Source organism: Carcharhinus amblyrhynchos, unplaced genomic scaffold (assembly GCF_965287045.1).
Source record: "Carcharhinus amblyrhynchos unplaced genomic scaffold, sCarAmb.v2.hapA scaffold_605, whole genome shotgun sequence".
Classification (NCBI taxonomy): domain Eukaryota; kingdom Metazoa; phylum Chordata; class Chondrichthyes; order Carcharhiniformes; family Carcharhinidae; genus Carcharhinus; species Carcharhinus amblyrhynchos.
The window spans coordinates 41,773-57,125 of record NW_027650345.1 but is presented as its reverse complement, the minus strand read 5'-3'; the positions used below and the strand labels follow the sequence as shown (position 1 = coordinate 57,125).

General features: G+C 47.3%; 1 protein-coding gene across 1 annotated transcript in view; it reads left to right on the top strand.

The window, feature by feature from the left end:
- The window catches only part of LOC145339679 (uncharacterized), a gene marked incomplete at its 5' end in the record, with an annotated part of 56,546 nt that extends 41,397 nt beyond the window's left edge, over nt 1-15,149 (top strand). Inside the window, 6 exons of the mRNA XM_080184191.1 lie at nt 6,093-6,365; nt 6,827-7,102; nt 8,018-8,293; nt 10,996-11,271; nt 11,640-11,915; nt 14,546-15,149. Coding sequence (XP_080040317.1) covers nt 6,093-6,365; nt 6,827-7,102; nt 8,018-8,293; nt 10,996-11,271; nt 11,640-11,915; nt 14,546-14,725 — 1,557 coding nt within the window. The remainder of the gene's footprint in view (nt 1-6,092; nt 6,366-6,826; nt 7,103-8,017; nt 8,294-10,995; nt 11,272-11,639; nt 11,916-14,545) is intronic.
- Between the last annotated feature and the right edge of the window lie 204 nt (nt 15,150-15,353).

Genomic DNA, 15,353 nt, shown 5'->3' with positions numbered 1-15,353 from the left:
TCGGATTGGCGGTTGGTGACTAGTGGAGTGCCCCAGGGGTCGGTGCTGGGGTCTCAGCTATTCACCATTTATATCGATGATCTGGAGGAGGGAACCGAGTGTATGGTGTCGAAATTTGCGGATGACACCAAGATTGGTGGAACGGCAAATTGCGCGGAGAGTGTGGAGAGTTTGCAGAAGGATCTAGATAGGCTGGGCGAATGGGCCAGGAAATGGCAAATGGAATTTAATGTTGGCAAGTGCGAGGTGGTCCACTTTGGTAGGAATAATGGTAGGAAGGACTATTACTTACGTGGCGAAAATCTGCAGCAGGCGACGGTGCAGAGGGACCTCGGGGTCCTTGTGCATGAGTCGCAAAAACCCAGCCTGCAGGTGCAGAGGGTGGTCAGGAAGGCTAATGGGATGCTGGCCTTCATAGCGAGGGGGATTGAATATAAAAGTAGGGAGGTCTTGCTGCGGCTATATAGGGCATTGGTGAGGCCGCAGCTGGAGTACTGTGTGCAGTTTTGGGCGCTGTACTTACACAAGGAAATTTTGGCCTTGGAGGGAGTGCAGAGGAGGTTTACTAGGCTGATGCCGGAGTTGAGGGAGTTGAGCTATGAGGAGAAGCTGAATAAACTAGGCTTGTACTCGTTAGAGTTTAGAAGAATGAGGGGAGATCTCATTGAGACATATAAGATGATGAATGGGATGGATAGGATAGAGGTTGAGAGACTCTTCCTGCTCAGAAAGGACAGTAGGACTAGGGGGCACAGCCTCAAGATAAAGGGGGGGCGGTTTAGAACAGAGTTAAGGAAGAACTTCTTCATTCAAAGGGTGGTGAATCTCTGGAATTCTCTGCCCGCTGAAGTGGTGGAGGCTACCTCGCTAAATATTTTTAAGACGTGGGTTGATGGGTTTTTGATAAGCGAGGGGATTAAGGGTTATGGGGAGAGGGCGGGAATGTGGAACTGAGCCACGACAGATCAGCCATGATCTTATTGAATGGCGGGGCAGGCTCGAAGGGCTGGATGGCCTACTCCTGCTCCTATTTCTTATGTTCTTACGTAACAGGATAGTTGTTATGGGGGATTTTAACTTTACAAATATCGATTGGAAAAGCTATAGTTCCAGCACGTTGGAGGGGTCAGTTTTTGTCCAATGTGTGCAGGAAGGTTTCCTGACACAGTATGTAGATAGGCCAACAAGAGGTGAGGCTACATTGGATTTAGTACTGGGTAATGAACCAGACCAGGTGTTAGACTTGAAGGTAGGTGAGCACTTTTTTGATAGTGACCACAATTCGGTCACGTTTACCTTAGTGATGGAAAGGGATAGGTACGTACCGAAGGGCAGAAGTTATCGCTGGAGGAAAGGTAATTATGAGGCTATTAGGCGAGATTTAGGATACATAGGGTGGAGTAGGAAATTGCAGGGGCTGGGAACATCTGAAATGTGGAGCTCATTCAAGGAGCAGCTACTGCGAGTCCTTGATAAATATGTACCTGTCAGGCAGGGAGGAAGTGGTTGAGCGAGGGAACTGGGGTGTACTAAAGAAGTTGAATCTCTGGTGAAGAAGAAGGAGGCTTATGTAAAGATGAGATGTAAAGGCTCAGTTAAGGCACTGGAGAGTTATAAATTAGCCAGGAAGGAGCTAAAGAGAGAGTTAAGAAGAGCTAGGAGAGGACATGAGATGACTTTGGTGGGTAGGATCAAGGAAAATCCTAAAGCTTTCTACAGGTATGTCAAGAATAAAAGATTGGTTAGGGCAAGATTAGGGCCAGTCAGAGACAGCAGTGGGAAGTTGTGCATGGAGCCTGAAGAGATAGGAGAGGCATTAAATGAATATTTTTCGTCAGTATTCATGCAGGAAAAAGTCAATGTAGTTGAGGAGAATACTGAGATATAGACTTTTAGACTAGACGGGATTGAGGTTCTTAAGGAGGAGGTGTTAGTAATTCTTGAGAGTGTGAAAATAGATAAGTCCCCTGGGCCGGATGGGATTTGCTCGAGGATTCTCTGGGAGGCTAGGGAGGAGATTGCAGAGACTTTGGCTTTGATCTTCATGTCGTCATTGGCTACAGGTATAGTGCTGGAAGACTGGAGGATAGCAAATGTTGTCCCCTTGTTCAAGAAGGGGAGTAGAGACCATCCTGGGAATTACAGACCGGTGAGCCTTACTTCTGTTGTCGGCAAAATTTTGGAAAGAATTATAAGGGATAGGATTTATAATCATCTAGAACATAGAACATAGAACATAGAACACTACAGCACAAACAGGCCCTTCGGCCCACAAGTTGCGCCGACCACATCACCTACCAACCTACAGACCTATCTATAACCCTCAATCTCATTAAACCCCATATACTCATCCAGAAGTCTTTTAAAAGACCCCAGCGAGTTCGCCTCCACCACCACTGACGGCAGCCGATTCCATTCACTCACCACCCTCTGAGTGAAAAACTTACCCCTAACATCACTTCTGAACCTCCCTCCCCGCACCTTAAATCTGTGTCCTCTCGTAGCGACCATTTCAAACCGGGGAAATAGCCTCTGAGAGTCCACCCTATCTATTCCTCTCAACATTTTGTAAACTTCTATCAGGTCGCCTCTCAACCTTCGTCTCTCCAGGGAAAAGAGTCCCAGCTCCCTCAACCTAACTTCATAAGGCATGCCTCCCAGTCCAGGCAACATCCTTGTAAATCTCCTCTGCACCCTTTCAATAGCTTCTACATCTTTCCTATAGTGAGGCGACCAGAACTGCGCACAATACTCCAAATGAGGCCTGACAAGGGTCTTATAAAGTTCCAGCATTACCTCCCGACTCCTAAACTCAATCCCTCGATTAATGAAGGCCAGTACACCATACGCCTTCTTGACCACCTCCTCCACCTGCGAGGCCGATTTAAGAGTCCTGTGGACCCGGACCCCAAGATCCTTCTGCTCCTCAACACTACTCAGACTTCTGCCCTTAATAGTGTACTCGTTCATCCCGTTGGTTCTGCCAAAATGGACGACAACACATTTATCCGCGTTGAAGTCCATCTGCCACTTCTCCGCCCAGTCCTGCATCCTATCTATGTCCTGCTGCAACTTTTGCCATCCTTCCAGATCATCCACAACACCACCGACCTTCGTGTCATCAGCGAACTTACTTACCCATCCCTCCACTTCCTCATCCAGGTCATTTATGAAAATGACAAACAACAAGGGTCCCAGAACAGATCCTTGAGGCACTCCGCTGGAGTGAAATAAATCTAGAGAGAAATAAATTGATTAGGGATAGTCAACACGGTTTTGTGAAGGGTAGGTCGTGCCTCACAAAGCCTATCGAGTTTTTTGAAAAGGTGACCAAAGAGGTGGATAAGGGTAAGGCAGTTGACATGGTGTATATGGATTTTAGCAAAGCGTTTGACAAGGTTCCCCATGGTAAGCTACTGCAGAAAATGCAGATGCATGGGATTGAGGGTGATTTAGCAGTTTGGATCAGGAATTGGCGAGCTGATAGAAGACAGAGGGTGGTGGTTGATGGGGAATATTCAACCTGGAGTTCAGTTACAAGTGGTGAACCTCAGGGATCTGTTTTGGGGCCACTGCTGTTTGTCATTTTTATAAATAACCTGGATGAGGGTGGAGAAGGATGGATTAGTAAATTTGCTGATGACACCAAAGTCGGAGGAGTTGTAGACAGCGAGGATGGATGTTACAGTTTGCAGAGGGACATAGATAAGCTGCAGAGCTGGGCTGAGAGGTTGCAGATGGAGTTTAATGAGGAAAAGAGTGAGGTGATTCACTTTGGTAAGAGTAACAGGAGTGCAGAATATAGGGCAAATGGAAAGACTCTTGGTAGTGTGGACGAACAGAGAGATCTCGGTGTACATGTGCATAGATCCCTGAAAGTTGGTACCCAGGTTGATAAGGTTGTTAAGAAGGCGTACGGTGTGTTAGCTTTTATTGGGAGAGGGATTGAATTTCGGAGCTGTGAGATCAAGTTACAACTGTACAAAACTCTGGTGCGGCCGCACTTGGAGTATTGGGTACAGTTCTGGTCGCTGCATTATAAGAAAGATGTGGAGGCATTGGAAAGGGTGCAGAGGAGGTTTACCAGGATGTTACCTGGTATGGAGGGAAGGTCTGATGAGGAAAGGCTGAGGGACTTGAGGTTATTTTCGTTAGAAAGAAGAAGGTTACGAGGTGACCTAATTGAGGCAGACAAGATGATCAGAGGGTTAGATAGGGTGGACAGTGAGAGCCTTTTTCCTCGGATGCTGATGACTGACACAAGGGGCCATAGCTTTAAATTAAGGGGTGCAAATTATAGGATGGATGTCAGAGGTAGGTTCTTTCCTCAGAGGGTAGTAAGGGTGTGGAATGCCCTGCCTGCAGCAGTTGTGGACTCACCAACTTGAAGGGCATTCAAATGGTCAGTGGATAGGCATATGGATAACATTGGAATAGTTTAGGTTAGAGGGTCATTAGATTGGTTCCACTGGTCGGTGCAACATCGAGGGGTGAAGGGCCTGTACTGCGCTGGAATGTTCTATGTTCTATGGAAGTGCAGTGGGAGCTTTACTCTGTATCTAACCCCGTGCTATACCTGTCCTGGGAGTGATTCATGGGGGCACAGTGTAGAGGGAGCTTTACTCTGTATCTAACCCCGTGCTGTACCTGTCCTGGGAGTGTTTAGAACATAAGAACATAAGAAATAGGAGCAGGAGTAGGCCAACTAGCCCTTCGAGCCTGCCCCGCCATTCAATAAGATCATGGCTGATCTGTTGTGACTCAGTTCCACATTCCCGCCCTCTCCCCATAACCCTTAATCCCCTCTCTTATCAAAAACCCATCAACCCGCGTCTTAAAAATATTTAGCGAGGCAGCCTCCACCACTTCAACGGGCAGAGAATTCCAGAGATTCACCACCCTTTGAGTGAAGAAGTTCCTCCTCAACTCCGTTCTAAACCGCCCCCCCCTTATCTTGAGGCTGTGCCCCCTAGTCCTACTGTCCTTTCTGAGCGGGAAGAGTCTCTCCACCTCTATCCTATCCATCCCATTCATCATCTTATACGTCTCAATGAGATCTCCCCTCATTCTTCTAAACTCTAACGAGTACAAGCCTAGTTTATTCAGCCTCTCCTCATAGCTCAACCCCCTCAACTCTGGTACCAGCCTGGTGAACCTCCTCTGCACTCCCTCCAAGGCCAAAATATCCTTGCGTAAGTACGGCGCCCAAAACTGCACACAGTACCCCAGCTGCAGCCTCACCAATGCCCTATACAGCCGCAGCAAGACCTCCCTACCTTTATATTCAATCCCCCTCGCTATGAAGGCCAGCATCCCATTCGCCTTCCTAACCACCTGCTGCACCTGCAGGCTGGGTTTTTGCGACTCATGCACAAGGACCCCGAGGTCCCTCTGCACCGTCGCCTGCTGCAGTTTTTCTCCACGTAAGTAATAATTCTTCCTACCATTATTCCTACCAAAGTGGACTACCTCGCACTTGCCAACATTAAATTCCATTTGCCATTTCCTGGCCCATTCGCCCAGCCTATCTAGATCCTTCTGCAGACTCTCCACACCCTCCGCACAATTTGCCGTTCCACCAATCTTGCTGTCATCAGCAAATTTCGACACCCTACACTCGGTTCCCTCCTCCAGATCATCTATATAAATGGTAAATAGCTGATGGGGGACAGTGTAGAGGGAGCTTTACTCTGTATCTAACCCTGTGCTGTACCTGTCCTGGGAGTGTTTGATGGGGGGACAGTGTAGAGGGAGCTTTACTCTGTATCTAACCCTGTGCTGTACCTGTCCTGGGAGTGTTTGATGGGGGGACAGTGTAGAGGGAGCTTTACTCTGTATCTAACCCCGTGCTGTACCTGTCCTGGGAGTGTTTGATGGGGGACAGTGTAGAGGGAGCTTTACTCTGTATCTAACCCCGTGCTGTACCTGTCCTGGGAGTGTTTGATGGGGGGACAGTGTAGAGGGAGCTTTACTCTGTATCTAACCCCGTGCTGTACCTGTCCTGGGAGTGTTTGATGGGGGACATTGTGTGCGGAGGACATTGTGGGTTGGGGTTTCCTCTGTATCTCAATCTTGCTTCCTATTTTTATTAGGTAGCCAGCATGGACGAGAATGGAAATGAATTTGTGAACACAAATTCGATAAGAACAAGGTTGGAAGACTATTCCGATGACCTGATTAAAAATTTTCGTCTCTCTTTGGATCCATCTGCGGAGGAGATGGAAGATGAGATTTCAGACTTTGGAAAGAAACTGTGTGCTGTGATTGAGAAATCTACTGAGTCCATATCAAAGGCATTTAATACACTGATTGGTCACAAAAAGCAAGACACGCAAAATGAGTTTCAAAAACTTCTTCAACAGAAGGTACTGGAGATTTTGTATGAACTGAGTTTGAGCATTGAATACTCCAGAGCAATATATGGCGAGACTGTCAATGGAGCTTTACTCTGTATCTAACCCCGTGCTGTACCTGTCCTGGGAGTGTTTGATGGGGGGACAGTGCAGAGGGAGCTTTACTCTGTATCTAGCCTCGTGCTGTACCTGTTCTGGGAGTGTTTGATGGGGGCTGTGTCAAATGAGCTTAAGTCTGTATCTAACCCCGTGCAGAGGGATCTTTCCTCTGTATCTAACCCCATGCAGAGGGATCTTTCCTCTGTATCTAACCCCGTGCTGTACCTGTCCTGGGAGTGTTTGATGGGGGGACAGTGTAGAGGGAGCTTTAATCTGTATCTAACCCCGTGCTGTACCTGCCCTGGGAGTGTTTGATGGGGACAGTGTAGAGGGAGCTTTACTCTGTATCTAACTCTTGCTTTCCCTAATTTCAGGTAGAAAGTCTGAATATTGAATCAAATTCGATTACGAATGCTCCGAACTCGATGAGGAAACTTTTGGAAACGAAATCCACGCAGTTGCTTGATAATTTTCGCCAATCTCTGGGTGAAAGTGTGGGTGAGATGGAACCGGAGATTCGGAAGCTCGAGTCAACATTTAGTTCTGAGATCGACAAGTGGATTCCGAATTTCACATCCATGTTCAATTGTGTGAAGGATCGCCTGAAGAAGGAGAAACTCGAGGAGTTTCAGAATTTCTTCAGTCAGAAGGTTCTTTATACTCAGTGTTTATATTCTGTTATTCATATTTATTCATAACTATTCTTACTGATGTTCAGTGTTCAGGTCAGTGTTTTAGTAATGGGATATTCGACAGGGAGTTTTACTGTGTATCTAACCCCGTGCTGTACCTGTCCTGCGAGTGTTTGATGGGGGACAGCGTAGAGGGAGCTTTACTCTGTATCTAACCCCGTGCTGTACCTGTCCTGGGAGTGTTTGATGGGGGGACAGTATAGAGGGAGCTTTACTCTGTATCTAACCCCGTGCTGTACCTGTCCTGGGAGTGTTTGATGGGGGGACAGTATAGAGGGAGCTTTACTCTGTATCTAACCCCGTGCTGTACCTGTCCTGGGAGTGTTTGATGGGGACAGTGTAGAGGGAGCTTTACTCTGTATCTAACCCTGTGCTGTACCTGTCCTGGGAGTGTTTGATGGGGACAGTGTAGAGGGAGCTTTACTCTGTATCTAACACCGTGCTGTCCCTGCCCTGGGAGTGTTTGATGGGGACAGTGTAGAGGGAGCTTTACTCTGTATCTAACCCCGTGCTGTACCTGTCCTGGGAGTGTTTGATGGGGGGACAGTGTAGAGGGAGCTTTACTCTGTATCTAACCCTGTGCTGTACCTGTCCTGGGAGTGTTTGATGGGGACAGTGTAGAGGGAGCTTTACTCTGTATCTAACCCCGTGCTGTACCTGTCCTGGGAGTGTTTGATGGGGGGACAGTGTAGAGGGAGCTTTACTCTGTATCTAACCCCGTGCTGTACCTGTCCTGGGAGTGTTTGATGGGGACAGTGTAGAGGGAGCTTTACTCTGTATCTAACCCTGTGCTGTACCTGTCCTGGGAGTGTTTGATGGGGGGACAGTGTCGAGGGAGCTTTACTCTGGAACTGACTCTGTGTTCTATTTCAGATTCTGCATACACAGGACACTGTTCTACGATTGAAGCCCAGCCCACAGGCATTGCAGGATGTTTTGGAGAAGGAAGCCAATAAGCTGAAGAATGATTTTAAGGACCAGGTGAAAACGATTGAGGGGGAAAAATTCTCATATGTGAAAGACCTGGACCAGCAATTGCAGACGGAGCTTTTAGCTGCCTGTAAGAATTACCGGGCACTTCTTCAGGAAGCAATTGAGGAAACCAGGCAAGAAACGCTGAGAAGCTTTCAAACATTCTGCAAGGAACAAGTAAGTGAGATTAAAAAAAATCACCGAGATTGTGAATGGAACGGTGTAGAGGGAGCTTTACTCTGTATCTAACCCCGTGCTGTACCTGTCCTGGGAGTGTTTGATGGGGACAGTGTAGAGGGAGCTTTACTCTGTATCTAACCCCGTGCTGTACCTGTCCTGGGAGTGTTTGATGGGGACAGTGTAGAGGGAGCTTTACTCTGTATCTAACCCCGTGCTGTAACTGTCCTGGGAGTGTTTGATGGGGACAGTGTAGAGGGAGCTTTACTCTGTATCTAACCCCGTGCTGTAACTGTCCTGGGAGTGTTTGATGGGGGGACAGTGTAGAGGGAGCTTTACTCTGTATCTAACCCCGTGCTGTACCTGTCCTGGGAGTGTTTGCTCTGGACACTGTAGACGGAGCTTTAATCTGTGTGTAACCCTTTGCTGTCCCTGTCCTAGGAGTGTTTGATGCAGGGACCATGTTGACGGAGCTTTGACCTGTATTTAACCCCGTGCTGTACCTGTCCTGGGAGTGTTTGATGGGGGGGACAGTGTAGAGGGAGCTTTACTCTGTATCTAACCCCGTGCAGAGGAGGTTTACCAGGATGTTGCCTGGTATGGAGGGGAGGTCCTATGAGGAGAGACTGTGGGATTTGGGGTTGTTTTCGCTAGAAAGAAGGCGGCTAAGAGGGGATCTTATTGAAACATATAAGATGATTAGAGGTTTAGATAGGGTGGATAGTGATAGCCTTTTTCATCGGATGGAGAAAGCTAGCACAAGGGGGCATGGCTTTAAATTAAGGAGGGGTAGTTATAGGACGGATGTCAGGAGTAGGTTCTTTACCCAGAGGGTGGTGAGGGATTGGAATGCCCTGCCTGCTGCAGTTGTAAATGCACCTAGTTTGGGGGCGTTTAAGAGATCAGTGGATAGGTTTATGGACGAAAAGGGATTGGTTTAGGTTAGAGGGTCATTGTTTTTTTAACTGGTCGGCGCAACATCGTGGGCCGAAGGGCCTGTTCTGCACTGTAATGTTCTATGTTCTAAAGTTAAAGAATGAAAGACATGAACAACTCAGGGAAACATGAATAAATAATTTATATTGATGCCAGGAGCAAATAATTTATATTGATGCCTGAGGAGATGAGCCATGAGGAAGGGTTATGTCTGTGATCTGTGCTGGGTTCAAAATTCATTTAATACATTAACCCTTCACATTCTTGTCCATGTCACCCTTATATATACATATTTTTAAACCCCAAAGCTAATTGCCCGCATTTGGTCCATATCCCTCTATACCCATCGTACCCATGTAACTACCTGAATGCTTTTTAAAAGATATAATTGTACCCAGCTCTACTACTACCTCTGGCAGCTTGTTTCAGACAATCAGCACCCTCTATGTGAAAAAATTGCCCCTCTGGACACTTTTGTATCTCTCCCCTCTCACTTTAAACCAATGGCCTTGAGTTTTAGACTCCCCTACCTTTGGGAAAATATATTGACTATCTAGCTGATCTGTGCCCCTCATTATTTTATAGACCTTGAAAAGATCACCCCTCTATGCTCCAGAGAAAAAAGTCCCAGTCTGTCCAGCTTCTCCTTACAACTCAATCCATCAAGTCCCAGTAGCATCCTAGTAAATCTTTTCTGCACTCTTTCTAGTTTAATAATATCCTTTCTATAATAGGGTGACCAGAACTGTACACAGTATTCCAAGTGTGGCCTTACCAATGTGTTGTACAACTTCAACAAGACGTCCCAACTCCTGTAGTCAATGTTCTGACCGATGAAACCAAGCATGCCGAATGCCTTCTTCACCACTCTGTCCACCTGTGACTCCACTTTCAAGGAGCTATGAACATGTACCCCTAGATCTCTTTGTCCTGTAACTCTCCCCGACCATTAACTGAGTAAGTCCTGCCCCGGCTCGATCGACCAAGGAGCTATGAACCTGTACCCCTAGATCTCTTTGTTCTGTAGCTCTCCCCAGCACCCTACCATTAACTGATTAAGTCCTGCCCTGGTTCAATCGACCAAAATGCATTACCTCGTATTAATCAAAATTAAACTCCATCTGCCAATCGTCAGCCCACTGGCCCAATTGATCAAGAACCAACTGCAATTGGCAATAACCCTACTCACTGTCCACCAATCTTGGTATCATCTGCAAACTTACTCACCATGCCTTCTATATTCTCATCCAAATCATGAATTTAAATGACAAATAGTAGTGGGCCCAGCACTGATTCCTGAGTCACATCTCTGGTGACAGGCCTCCAGTTTGAAAAGCAACCCTCGACAACCACCTCTGGCTTCTGTCAAGAGGTAGAGGAAGCATTACTCTGTATCTAACACTGCAGTAACTGTCCTCGGGGTGTTTGTCAGGGACATTATCGAAGGAGATTTGTACTGTGTCAACTTCCATGCTGTACCGGTCCTGGGAGTGTTTGATGGGGGACAGTGTAGAGGGAGCTTTACTCTGTATCTAACCCCGTGCTGTACCTGTCCTGGGAGTGTTTGATGGGGGACAGTGTAGAGGGAGCTTTACTCTGTATCTAACCCCGTGCTGTACCTGTCCTGGGAGTGTTTGATGGGGACAGTGTAGAGGGAGCTTTACTCTGTATCTAACCCCGTGCTGTACCTGTCCTGGGAGTGTTTGATGGGGACAGTGTAGTGGGAGCTTTACTCTGTATTGAACTCCTGCTTTCTCTAATTTCAGGTAGAAAGTCTGAATATTCAATCAAATTCGCTTACGAATACTCCAAACTCGATGAGGAAACTTTTGGAAACGAAATCCACGCAGCTGCTTGATAATTTTCGTCAATCTCTGGGTGAAAGTGTGGGTGAGATGGAACCGGAGATTTTGAAACTCGAGTCAACATTTAGTTCTGAGATCGACAAGTGGATTCTGAATTTCACATCCACGTTCAATTGTGTGAAGGATCGCCTGAAGAAGGAGAAACTCGAGGAGTTTCAGAATTTCTGCACTCAGAAGGTTCTTTATATTCAGATCAGTGTTTTCATAATGGAATATTCTATAGGGAGCTTTACTCTGTATCTAACCCTGTGCTGTCCCTGTCCTGGGAGTGTTTGATGGGGGGACAGTGTAGAGGGAGCTTTACTCTGTATCTAACCCTGTGCTGTACCTGTCCTGGGAGTGTTTGATGGGGGACAGTGTGGAGGGAGCTTTACTCTGTATCTAACCCCGTGCTATACCTGTCCTGGGAGTGTTTGATGGGGGGACAGTGTAGAGGGAGCTTTACTCTGTATCTAACCCCATGCTGTACCTGTCCTGGGAGTGTTTGATGGGGGGACAGTGTAGAGGAAGCTTTACTCTGTAACTGTCTCTGTTTTTTACTTCAGAAGCAGGATGCACAGGGCACGACGCAACGATTGAAGACCAGTCCACAAGCAATGCAGGAGATTCTGGAGACGGAATCCAAAAGGCTGAAGGATGATTTTAAGAAGCAGCTGGAAGTGACTCAGGAGGAAAAATCCTCAGATGTGAAAGACCTGGACCAGCGATTGCAGAAAGTAATTTGCAACTTCCAAAGCGAATACCAGAAGCTATTTCAGAGTGCTGTTCGGGAATTGAAGAAAATTAAGCTGAACAGTTTTGAGCAACGCTGCCAGCAACAGGTACGATAAATTAAAAGTAAAATGTGCTGTTCAGAAAGAGCTACATCGAGGGAGCTTTACTCTGTATCTAATCCCATGCTGTACCTGTCCTGGGAGTGTTTGATGGGGGACAGTGTAGAGGGAGCTTTACTCTGTATCTAACCCCGTGCTGTACCTGCCCTGGGAGTGTTTGATGGGGGACAGTGTAGACGGAGCTTTACTCTGTATCTAACCCCGTGCTGTACCTGTCCTGGGAGTGTTTGATGGGGGACAGTGTAGACGGAGCTTTACTTTGTATCTAACCCCGTGCTGTACCTGTCCTGGGAGTGTTTGATGGGGGACAGTGTAGAGGGAGCTTTACTCTGTATCTAACCCCGTGCTGTACCTGTCCTGGGAGTGTTTGATGGGGGACAGTGTAGAGGGAGCTTTACTCTGTATCTAACCCCGTGCTGTCCCTGTCCTGGGAGTGTTTGATGGGGGACAGTGTAGACGGAGCTTTACTCTGTATCTAACCCCGTGCTGTCCCTGTCCTGGGAGTGTTTGATGGGGGACAGTGTAGAGGGAGCTTTACTCTGTATCTAACCCCGTGCTGTATCTGTCCTGGGAGTGTTTGATGGGGGACAGTGTAGACGGAGCTTTACTCTGTATCTAACCCCGTGCTGTACCTGTCCTGGGAGTGTTTGATGGGGACAGTGTAGACGGAGCTTTACTCTGTATCTAACCCCGTGCTGTACCTGTCCTGGGAGTGTTTGATGGGGGGACAGTGTAGACGGAGCTTTACTCTGTATCTAACCCTGTGCCCAACATAGAATCATAGAAAAACTACAGCACAAACAGGCCCTTCAGCCCACGAATTGCGCCAATGATATCCATACCTACTAGGCTTACCGCTAACCCTCAATCCTATTAAATCCCATCTGCTCATCCCGATGTCTCTTAAAGAAAACCCAAACGAATTTGCCTCCACCACCACCAACGGCAGCCGATTCCACTCACTCACTACCCTCTGAGTGAAAAACTTACCCCTAACATCTCCTCTGTACCTGCTCCCCAGCACCTTAAACCTGTGTCCTCTCGTAGCGACCATTTCAGCCCTGGGAAATAGCCTCTGAGAATCCACCCTATCTATTCCTCTCAACATTTTATAAACCTCTATCAGGTCGCCTCTCAACCATCGTCTCTCCAGGGAGAAGAGCCCTTGCTCCCTCAACCTATCTTCATAAGGCATGCCTCCCAATCCAGGCAACACCCTTGTAAATCTCCTCTGCACCCTCTCAATAGCTTCCACATCCTTCCTGTAGTGAGGCAACCAGAACTGTGCACAGTACTCCAAGTGGGGTCCGACCAGGGTCTTCTCAAGCTGGAGATTCATCTCTCAACTCCTGAACTCAATCCCTTGATTAATGAAGGCCAGACGCCTTCTTGACCACATCCTCCACCTGCGAAGCTGATTTGAGAGTCCTATGGAAACTCCAGCCAGGGGGTTGGACTATGAAGAGAGACTAAATAGATTGGGTCTGTACTCGTTGGAGTTTAGAAGGATGAGGGGGGATCTTACAGAGACGTATAAGATAATGAAGGGGATGGATAGGGTAGAGGTAGAGAGATTCTCCCGCTCAGAAAGGACAGCAGGACTAGGGGGTACAGCCTCAAGATAAGGGGGGGGCAGTTTAGATCAGAGTTGAGGAGGAACTTCTTCACTCAGACGGTGATGAATCTCTGGAATTCTCTGCCTGTTGAAGTGGTGGAGGCTGCCTCGCTGAATATATTTAAGCCACGGGTAGATAGGTTTTTGACAGATAAGGGAATTAAGGGTTATGGGGAGAAAGCGGGAAAGTGGAACTGATCCACTTCAGATCAGCCATGATCTTATTGAATGGCGGGACAGGCTCGAGGGGCTAGATGGCCGACTCCTGCTCCTATTTCTTATGTTCTTATGGACCCCAAGATCCTTCTGATCTTCCACACTGCTAAGAGTTTTACCCTTAATATTATATTCCTTCATGCTATTTGAACTATCAAAATGGACCACTACACATTTATCCGCGTTGAAATCCATCTGCCACTTCTCCACCCAGTCTTGCATCCTATCTATGTCCCGCTGCAACTTCTGACATCCCTCCAGACTATCCACAACACCACCAACCTTCGTATCGTCGGTGAACTTACTAACCCATCCCTCCACTTCCTCATCTAGGTCATTTATAAAAATCACAAACAGCAAGGGTTCCTAGAACAGATCCCTGGAGCACTCCACTGGTAACCGACCTCCATGCAGAAAAAGACCCACCCACAACCACTCTCTGCCTTCTGCAGGCAAGCCAGTTCTGGGTCCACAAGGCCAAAGCCCCTTGGATCCTATGTCCCATTCTTGTTTGATGGGGACAGTGTAGAGGGAGCTTTACTCTGTATCTAACCCCGTGCTGTACCTGTCCTGGGAGTGTTTGATGGGGGACAGTGTAGAGGGAGCTTTACTCTGTATCTAACCCCGTGCTGTACCTGTCCTGGGAGTGTTTGATGGGGGACAGTGTAGAGGGAGTTTTACTCTGTATCTAACCCCGTGCTGTACCTGTCCTGGGAGTGTTTGATGGAGGACAGTTTAAAGGAGATTATTCTTCTTCTCACTCTGTTTATTGTGTGGTTTTCCGAAGGAGAGTTTTGGCGTAAAATTCTGGTCCAAGTTGCCCTTCACAGACTCGTTGCTGACTGTTCTTCGGAAAGAGGCAGATAAAATTGTCAGTGAATTTGGGCGTTGTATCTGTGACCGTTATCCAGAAAAGGAATCAGTGGTTGCTGAGCTTCGTGAAGAAATGCTGAGATTCATCGGATAAATACACAGAGGCAATCTTGTGAAATTATGAAATGTTTTGATGATTATGCTTGGAGCTGTTGCAATGATTGCGCGTTTTTACTCAGTGTGCCATGGATTAGGTGCTGCTGCTTTTACCAATATAATTGAGGGAGGTGTGAAGGTTCAGTTTAGGGGGTTTGATGGTGAGTGACAGCGGAACAAGAACTGGTGAAGTGAGAGTTGGGCTGGGAGGTCACCACTGACTGGATAAGATGACCAACCTGAAAAAGATCAAACCAAAATTGGAACAGGGAAATTTTATAGCTTGGCTCTTTATAAAACTGGCTTTCAGTCTGTGAATTCAATGTTCAATGTCAAAACGTAAAGAATCTTGGGGTATTTGTGATTGGAAAATACTCCACCATGTGAAGGAATCACACAATAAAGAAAACATTTGGATTTAACCACAGCTTTCAGTCTGTCGTTCATTTCCATTTCACACAGCGAGTCTGAGGCTGGGAGGACCAGTTCCTCCCTTTCATAAAACTGTACTGGCAACTGGAGATCGATTCAGTGCTGAGGGAGTCCCGCAGTGTGTGAGGGTCAGTGCTGAGGGAGTCCCGCACTGTGGGAGGGTCGGTGCTGAGGGAGTCCCGCACTGTGGGAGG